We start from the raw sequence: 9,188 nt of genomic DNA, 5'->3' as shown, positions 1-9,188 counted from the left end.
GGATGATCACTCAAATTTTTTATGGACATTTCCGATTTCAAACAAATCTTAAGTCTATTCAACATTTCAAAAATTAAGAGCATATATTAAAACTCAAATTCAACGGGAAATCAAAAACATTCAATGTGATAATGGTGGAGAATATGTAAATGGTAAATTTCAAAAACTTTGTGAAGCAAAAGAAATTTCTTTTCGCTTATTGTGTCCTCATACGTCGCCACAAAATGGTAAAGCTGAAAGAAAAATCTGATCTATAATATCATTAGAACATTATTAGTACATGATTCACTACCACCGTCTTTTTGGCATCATGCTTTGCAAATGGCCACATACCTTTTAAACATTTTACCAAGTAAAAATCTTCATTACCAATCACCTCTTAAAATCCTATATCAAAAAGACCTAGCTTACTCTCACTTACGTGTTTTTGGTTACTTATGTTATCCCTTATTCCCGTCCACCACCATACATAGGCTTCAACCTCGTTCGGCCCCATGTGTCTTTTTAGGATATCCATCAAATCACCGTGGATACAAATATTATGATATATCCTCAAATAAAATTATCATTTGTCGTCATGTCTTGTTTAATGAAAATGAATTTCCATTCTCAAAGTTGCATCTTCCATCTTACAACTTTCTTGACATTGGTTTATCATCATATATGATTAACCATTTGTTAGAAGAGACTGATACACACATACATGCTCCCTCACCGTCTCAGCCTATTTATAAACACATTGCAGGCCATCACCTATCCGATGTGGGACTCCTAACAAGAATGACCAATAAGAAGGTCGGAGATCGATCTCCACTCTAAATAAAATACTCTCTCCATCCTATAATAACTGAACCATTTATAAAAAAAAAAATAGGGGGAGAGATTGATCTTTTCAATCCACTATCAATGAGTTCTTACAAAGAGATACAAATGTGTTACAAGAAATTAGCTTCAACAAGTTCACAAAGAACAACCCTAATTTCTACCCATTTTCCCAATCTCACAAATGAACAAGATACTCAATGATTTTTACTCACCCAATGTGTTTACAATTGTTTCCCAACTCTAGAATCTAACCCCCAAAAGAGAACCAACCCTTAGCCTTTGATTTCACTAAGAATCTTTTCTTTTGGTTTCACAAGACTCACCCAAGTTGCTCACCGATGACTCTCCACTCATGTGTTTTCCAACCCCATGAATCTTCTCCAAAAGGCACCAACCCTCTTCACAAGAGCCCCCTCTTTTAGTTCTCCAAGATTCTCTTGAAGTTTTAAACCTCACCCAAAGACCCTCAACCTTTAGTATCTAAAACCCTAAAAGTTCCCTCCTTTGGTTTCCATGAGATTCACCAAGCTTACCCAACAAATGAGTCATGGATTGCTTAAAACGTGTTTCAGAGCTGTCAAAATCGTGTCATGTTTTCCCAAATCATGTCACAATTTGGCTTCCAGAGCACACCCATTCACGCACGGCCTTGAAATTCGTGTCACGGTTCCAACATTTTCCAAACACCAAATTTTGAGTCATCCTCAAACAATCCCCTTATCCAATACCCCAAGAGCAATGATTAACATTTCCTTAAAAAAATATTGTCTCAAAAATATTCACCGATTTCACTTTTCAATCTAGCATTAATTTCACTTTGGGGTGAACGGATTGGTCATTCTGTCTCCCCCCAAAACATGATGGATTTCAACACCCGTTTGAGCTCTACTACACATTCAACTATACCTCAAAATTTCAACACCACCATCCATAACCATAACCTCATGATGGATTTTCCTCTTCCACACATTACAACCACATGAAGAGAACAACATCCACCATCATCTCCTATCTTACAACACATTCCCTTTCTTCATCATTCTCCTCCGCCGCTAAAAACTTCTCAACAACCCCTCGCCCATTTCCCGACTATTCCCCACGAAATCCTTCTATCTCCGACACCGACCTCGTCCGCCGCGTAACCACTACCCTCAAACGCCGCCATCTCGAACCCTTCCGCCGCGTTCTTAAACCCTACGAATCTCGCTTTAAACCGTCCCATCTCATTTGGGTTCTCATCAACCTCAAAAACGATTACCCACTTGTCTTAAACCTCTTCAACTGGGCAAAATCACAATCTCAACAACAATTTCACCCAACTCTAGAATCACTCTGCATTGTTGTTCACCTCTCCGTTGCTTCAAACGACATTCAAACTGCTAAAAGACTTGTTTTTGAGTTCTGTGCTAAGCCCAAAATCGATGTTTCAAAGTCTTTTCACCTTTTTACTGAGATGTTGATTTATACTTATAAAGATTGGGGTTCACACCCTCTTGTGTTTGATTTGTATTTTCAAGTGCTTGTGGAAAATGGGTTTGTTTTAGAAGCTCAGAAACTTTTTCATAAGTTGTTACGGTATGGTGTTGTTGTTTCTGTAGATTCTTGTAATTTGTTTTTGTCTAGGTTGTCTTGTAATTTTGAGGGGATTAAGATTGCGGTTAAGGTGTTCGAGGAATTTCCTGAATTGGGTGTTTGTTGGAATACAGTTTCGTGTAATATTGTTCTTCATTGTCTTTGTCAATTGGGGAAGGTGAGAGAAGCACATAACCTGCTTGTACAAATGACGGATAGAGGAAATTTTCCCGATGTTGTAAGTTATGGTGTTGTTGTTAGCGGATATTGTAGAATTGGTGAGTTGGATAAGGTTTTGAAGCTTGTCGATGAGTTAAAAGGAAAGGGGTTGAAACCAGATGAATACATTTACAATAACATAATTTTACTTCTTTGTAAGAATGGTGAAGTAGTTGAAGCGGAGCAACTGTTGAGGGGGATGAGGAAATGGGGTGTTTTTCCTGATAATGTAGTGTATACGACTGTCATTAGCGGTTTCTGCAAGTTGGGGAATGTTTCGGCTGCGTGCAAACTGTTTGATGAAATGAGGCGTAAGAAAATAGTTCCCGACATTGTCACTTATACTTCTGTGATTCATGGGATTTGTAAGAGTGGGAAAATGGTAGAAGCGCGTGAAATGTTTAATGAAATGTTGGTGAAAGGGTTGGAGCCGGATGAAGTTACTTATACTGCACTTATTGATGGGTATTGCAAGGCTGGTGAAATGAAAGAAGCTTTCTCTGTTCACAATCAGATGGTTCAGAAGGGTCTGACTCCTAATGTTGTCACTTATACTGCATTGGCTGACGGTCTATGTAAGAACGGAGAGATCGACGTAGCGAATGAGCTTCTTCATGAGATGTCTAGAAAAGGACTTCAACCGAATGTCTACACGTATAATACGATCGTTAATGGTCTTTGTAAGATAGGAAATATAGAACAAACAGTTAAACTTATGGAAGAAATGGATCTGGCAGGGTTTTATCCCGACACTATTACATACACTACACTCATGGATGCATATTGTAAGATGGGGGAAATGGCCAAGGCTCACGAGTTGCTGCGGATTATGCTCAATAAAAGACTTCAACCTACACTTGTTACATTCAATGTGCTAATGAATGGATTTTGCATGTCTGGGATGTTGGAAGATGGTGAAAGGTTAATCGAATGGATGTTGGAGAAAGGTATAATGCCAAATGCCACGACATTTAATTCTCTTATGAAGCAGTACTGCATTAAAAATAACATGCGAGCAACTACCGAGATTTACAAGGCTATGCACGATCGAGGAGTGATGCCTGACAGTAACACTTATAATATTTTGATCAAAGGGCATTGTAAAGCTAGAAATATGAAAGAAGCATGGTTCCTGCATAAAGAAATGGTTGAAAAAGGATATAGTGTCACTGCGGCTACCTATGATGCACTTATAAGAGGTTTTTATAAGAGGAAGAAATTTGTGGAAGCTAGGAAGTTGTTTGAGGAGATGAGAAAACATGGTTTGGTTGCTGAGAAAGATATATATGATATTTTTGTCGATGTGAACTATGAAGAAGGGAACTGGGAAATAACTCTCGAGCTTTGTGATGAAGCAATAGAGAAATGTCTTGTTAAGGAAACATAGTTGATTTTTTTCTGCAGTTTATGACAGAATTATCAGGGACAATATTTGTTGTCTATATATGCTTCTTTATTGGTGGTTCAGTTGAAAGTAACTTCGACATCATAACATTTGAAGCACATGCACGGACACCGTTCACACAAAAGTTCTTGTTCATATCACAAGACACAAGTTCAGTTGCATGCTCCCTTCCTATCATGTATCAAACTTGTTATATATTTTCTAACATGACATAACATATATGATGAAACCTTAACAATTCTCATCACATGAACTTTTAACCATGTCTTCTTCTTCATGGCTAACTTCTCCTTCATGCACCCTTTTACCTACAGATCCATCTTCCTCTACACCACAACTCATACTTCAATGGTTAACCTTTCTTTTCCTATCTGAAATGTCCTCAAAGACTTCTCCTTTCTGCTCTTGATTCCCTCTCCCTCTTAGCTTTTGCAGCTCACAAACTCTATTCAAGAATCAACTCAAATTCCAACAATAACTCTTCAATCACAAAACCACTTCTGAAAGAGAAAGACTCTAACTATAGAGTCACTCTTTGGTTCAAACTACCCTTGTTGGTAACTACCATTTTGGCTATAACTTAAACTGTTCTAGGAATATTGGCTTTTACTCAAACCAATAACCTTTCTTCATGGAAACAAATAGAAGCACCTTTTCGGTTGTTTCAAGCTGTAGTCAACATAGTAATAGTGATTCTAATGTTACACGAGGAAAAGTTCAAATCTTCCAAACACCCTTTATCCCTAAGAATCTATTGGATAGTAAACTTTGTGATTGCTTCTTTGTTTGCTATTTCAGCTGTTTTCCGAATTGTAAATACCAGTGAGGAAAAAATGGAACTTAGTTTGAGAATAGATGATATATTCTCATTGGTTAATCTTCCATTATCTGCGTTCTTTTTTGTCATATCCATTAGAGGGTCATCAGGGATTCTTGTGATAAGAATATCCGATGTAGTAGCGACATATACATCAGTTCCGACTGATGGAAATTTGAGTCCTTATGCTGGTTCTTCATTTTTGTCCAAAACAGTTTGGTTTTGGATGAACCCTTTGATTAATAACGGTTACAAAACTCCCCTTAAACTAGAAGATATTCCTTCACTTCCTCTTGAATTTAGAGCAGAAAAAATGTCAGAAAATTTTATAAACAATTGGCCAAAACCAGAGGAAAACAGTAAGCATCCAGTTATGGTAGCCTTATTTAGGTGTTTTTGGAAACACATAGCTATCACTGGCTTCCTTGCAGTGATTAGGCTTTGTGTTATGTATATTGGTCCACTGTTGATTCAGAGTTTTGTTGATTTTACATCAAGGAAAGATAGTACTACTAGTGAAGATATTATTTTGATATTGATCCTTTTTGCAGCAAAATCAGTTGAAGTACTGAGTGTCATCAATACAACTTCCACTCGCAGAAAATCGGTATGCTTATTCGTTCGAGCATAATCACTTTGGTTTACAAAAAGGGTCTAAGATTGTCAAGTTCTTCAAGACAAGCTCATGGAACAGGACAGATAGTGAATCACATGTCTGTTGATGCTCAACAACTCTCAGATATGATGATGCAGCTTCACCCTATATGGTTGATGCCATTGCAAGTAGCTGTGGCATTGGATATCCAATTTCAATGGCAATGAGTGATGTGAAGCTTATTGGCAAATGGTCAAGTCCTTATGTGACAAGGGTGAAGATTGCCCTTAACATCAAATCCCTTGAATATGAAAACTTTGAAGAGAATGAAACCTTTAACCCCAAAAGTGATATTCTTCTTCAATCCAACCCTATTTATGGCAAAGTCCCAGTGCTTATTCACCAAGATAGACCAATCTGCGAGTCTCTCATCATTGTTGAATATATAGATGAAACATGGTCCAGTGCTCCTTCTATTCTCCCTTCTGATACTTATGATAGAGCACTTGCAAGATTCTGGGCTGCTTATATAGATCAAAAGGTAGCTTCTCTTTGCTTTTTTGTTTTTATTTTCTTGTTTGAAATGAATTCATTTGATTTAATTTAGAAGTTCAAGATTATGTTTGGAGCTTATTATTGTAACATAAAAAAGTAAAGGCCTAACTGAATCATGAAAAAATAAAGTTATCTGATCATGAGATATTAAAAGCATCAATTTAATCGGTTCTCAGAAGTATCAATTGTTAGTCACAATTGGACCTCTTTGGATCAACTTATTTGAGTTTATGACATAAGCACTTGTAAGACTATCGAATAGCTTATGGAAACAACTTATGACTTGTCTATGAACTCTCTATAATAGTTTATAAAAACATTGACAGCTTATATGAAAATATTTTGACTTTATTACATCTTTTGTTATAGAAATAGCTTATGTACAAGTCCTTTAAAAAATAGCTTAGATGTAAGCACTTAGGCTATAAGCTTTTAAATAAGTTATTTATCGAAACATGGCTAAACAAAGCTGTAGTGCTAATGACAAACAAACATCTTTCTAAAAATCGTCTTAAAAATGACTGAACATTTGAGAATTTTCAGAACCAAACCATCGTATTCATGTCTTATGAAGTTTAACTTTTTGATTTTATTATTGTGTGGAAATGGAACAGTGGTTTCCTCCTATGCAAAGCATAATTACTGTTGAAGGAGAGGATGAAAGAAAGCCATATTTTGAGGTATTGGAAGAAGTGGTCGAGAGGATGGAGGAAGCTTTTGACAAATGCAGCAAAGGAAAGCCCTTTTTCGGTGGTGATAGGATTGGTTAACTTGATATTGCATTTGGTAGCTTTTTGGGATGGCTTAGTGTGATTGAGCATGAGTATGAAAGGAAAGTGTTGGTTGAAGAAAAGGCTCCTAGTTTGGTGAAATGGGCTGAGTTTTGCTTCTGACCCTGCTGTGAAGGGGCTTATACCTGAGACTGGGACTTGTTAAGCTTTCCAAAGCTCTTCAGATCAAGTGGAGAGCTGCTATTGGCAAGAAATAGAGTTTGGGACTTGGAAAGGCTTGTTCAAATGTTGTTGTATGATGAACTTGATGAAAGAATAATATTTAATATGTGGAATTGGTTTCTTCTACTATCTTTAGTCCTTATAGGTTGCACTCTGTTCTATATTAAGCAGCTATTGTTTTGCTTTGATAGTTTTGTATCGTGAAAATGGATTCTATACAATCAACGGTCACTACAATCAATGATCTCAGCCGTTGATGGGGATTAGATAATTGAAATTTTTTAGTTTTAGTTTAGCCGAAGTCAACAATCTGAATCATAGAATCTGTATTGGACGATCGAGATGACTGATTGCAGTGGCTACAAACATTATTGAAGAAACTGATTCCCTATAGTCAAATAACTGCAGAGTATTTTTGATTTATTTCCTGAGCTTTAAATTTTAATTGTTCAATTTCAATCAGAAGGTCTCCGATGCGATGACTATAGAACTGCAAGATTATCCGACTAAATAGAATTTGGTTCATTATTGATTGTAGAGAATTTGAGTTCATGTCTGTGCAGCACACCCCTATCTGTGCTCAATGACTTCTCCCCTTCACTTTAGGTTTCATGATTTGATTACATCTCTGACCAGTATTATGGGATTCTAAGCTAGGATTGACCAAAGCAAAAGCGAACATTTTCACGACATATTAATTGCTTCATTTTGTGAGAGCAGCAAGATGTTAGTAAATTGTTAACAATGATTAATATTTTCAATGTGAAGTTATGAAATGAACAACAGTGTTCAAACTGCAGCAGCTTCTTCCTAGAAGAGGAGAGAAGCTGGCAGGCAAGTGATGTAAAATTAAGAAATCTAAGTTTCAGTCACTGTATGGATATATTTGTCATTAAACACTCAAATTCCCATTCCCATTGTTCCATTTCATTAGGCACTCCATCACCATTACATACTTCTAGATGTTTTATTCTAAATCACAGTGAACTCTATCACCAATTTCCCAACAAATCTCAATATAAGCCTATTAACAATAAATAAAATAGGAAAAGTACTTTCAAACCATCTCAATTCTGCAAATGGAGGTGAATAACTTTAGAATGTGTTTGGATGGGGGAATGTTTTGAGGGAATGTATTGTTTTAAGGGAATTCAAATACTTTGGGGTGAATTCCATTGTTTGGATAATAATTTGAAGCATTTTCAAAATGATGGAAATTTATGAAGTATTTTGTTGAAGTTAAATTTAGAGAATTTCAAATGACACCTAAAAGCAAAGAATTTCAAATTTCTTCATTGTTGTTATTTTTCATATTTTGCATTTTGGTCCTCAAATTTTCCAAAAATTTAAAATTGACCCCAAAAATTGCAAATTGGTCCCTCATATTTTTTCGAAAATTATAATTTGACCCCTCAATTTTTTGAAATTTACATTTTGACCCCTAATTTCAATTTTCAAATTTGGCCCAAAAAAAATTAAAATTTATAAAAGTTGCCCAAAAATGATGACAATGAATTTTTTTATTACTTCATCCAAACAAAAGAATTGAGAAATGAAAGTAATTTAATTGAATCATTTAAATTGCCTAGAATTCTAAATTCTTTAAAATTTCTCAATTACCTCATCCAAACACACTCTTAGATTACTAGACCGCCATTTCAAAATGGCTGGTTCAATACTTCTTTCTCAGGCTTTACAAAAATCAGAACACCATCCTCGGTGAAATAATCAAACAGGGATGTGAAAATATAGCTTCAAACATAATTGCTAAGGTTTGAATTGTATTTGACCAATTACAAACTAAAATTGTCCACAAAAAACCCTAAGATGAGGTGGCATTTAGGGTGGGTGAGATGAATCCTTTCCCATGATGCACAACTTGCCTTTTTCCTGGCAGCTGGCTGTTGCAACTTGTTGGTAAAAAAATGGGTTTTTTTGTTATCAAATGACATAACAATATTTTAATGGTTATCAATTATTTCTAATACACCTTTTTGCCAAAAATTATTTCTAATGCACCTCCTCATTAGCTTAGCAGTCAGAAAAAATCTGCACCGCTATTATCATATCACACTAGTCCGCCGCTGGCCACCTCCCTTTGCCTCACCATCATAGTCACACAAATTTCAATCCCTAAGTGGGTTCAATTTTTTTTGTTAAAAAATAAAAAGATAGGTTCAATTTTCTCTTCAAAACCGAATTTAGCATTTACTTGTTATTAACTAACTAAAAACCAGTGTTCCCGGC

The 9,188-nt window shown here is 35.9% G+C and overlaps 1 protein-coding gene and 1 pseudogene across 1 annotated transcript; both read left to right on the top strand.

Annotated features, from left to right (window-relative positions):
• Window positions 1-1,659: 1,659 nt before the first annotated feature.
• Window positions 1,660-7,343, top strand: LOC11417019 (pentatricopeptide repeat-containing protein At1g05670, mitochondrial). Its single transcript, XM_024773589.2, has 2 exons — window positions 1,660-5,974; window positions 6,603-7,343. The coding sequence occupies exon 1, from the start codon at window positions 1,805-1,807 to the stop codon at window positions 4,001-4,003; it is 2,199 nt and encodes a 732-aa protein (XP_024629357.1). The 5' UTR covers window positions 1,660-1,804; the 3' UTR covers window positions 4,004-5,974; window positions 6,603-7,343.
• LOC112417513 (glutathione S-transferase U17-like) lies at window positions 5,566-7,343 on the top strand (annotated as a pseudogene).
• Window positions 7,344-9,188: the final 1,845 nt, after the last annotated feature.

This window comes from Medicago truncatula, chromosome 8 (genome assembly GCF_003473485.1).
Source record: "Medicago truncatula cultivar Jemalong A17 chromosome 8, MtrunA17r5.0-ANR, whole genome shotgun sequence".
NCBI lineage: Eukaryota > Viridiplantae > Streptophyta > Magnoliopsida > Fabales > Fabaceae > Medicago > Medicago truncatula.
Note: the sequence above shows the minus strand (reverse complement) of the source record. Positions and strands in the feature narration are given on the sequence as shown.

Bases quoted from the DNA above. Each gene is read 5' to 3' on its own strand.
- LOC11417019 (XM_024773589.2), top strand. From the start codon at position 1,805: ATGAAGAGAACAACATCCACCATCATCTCCTATCTTACAACACATTCC.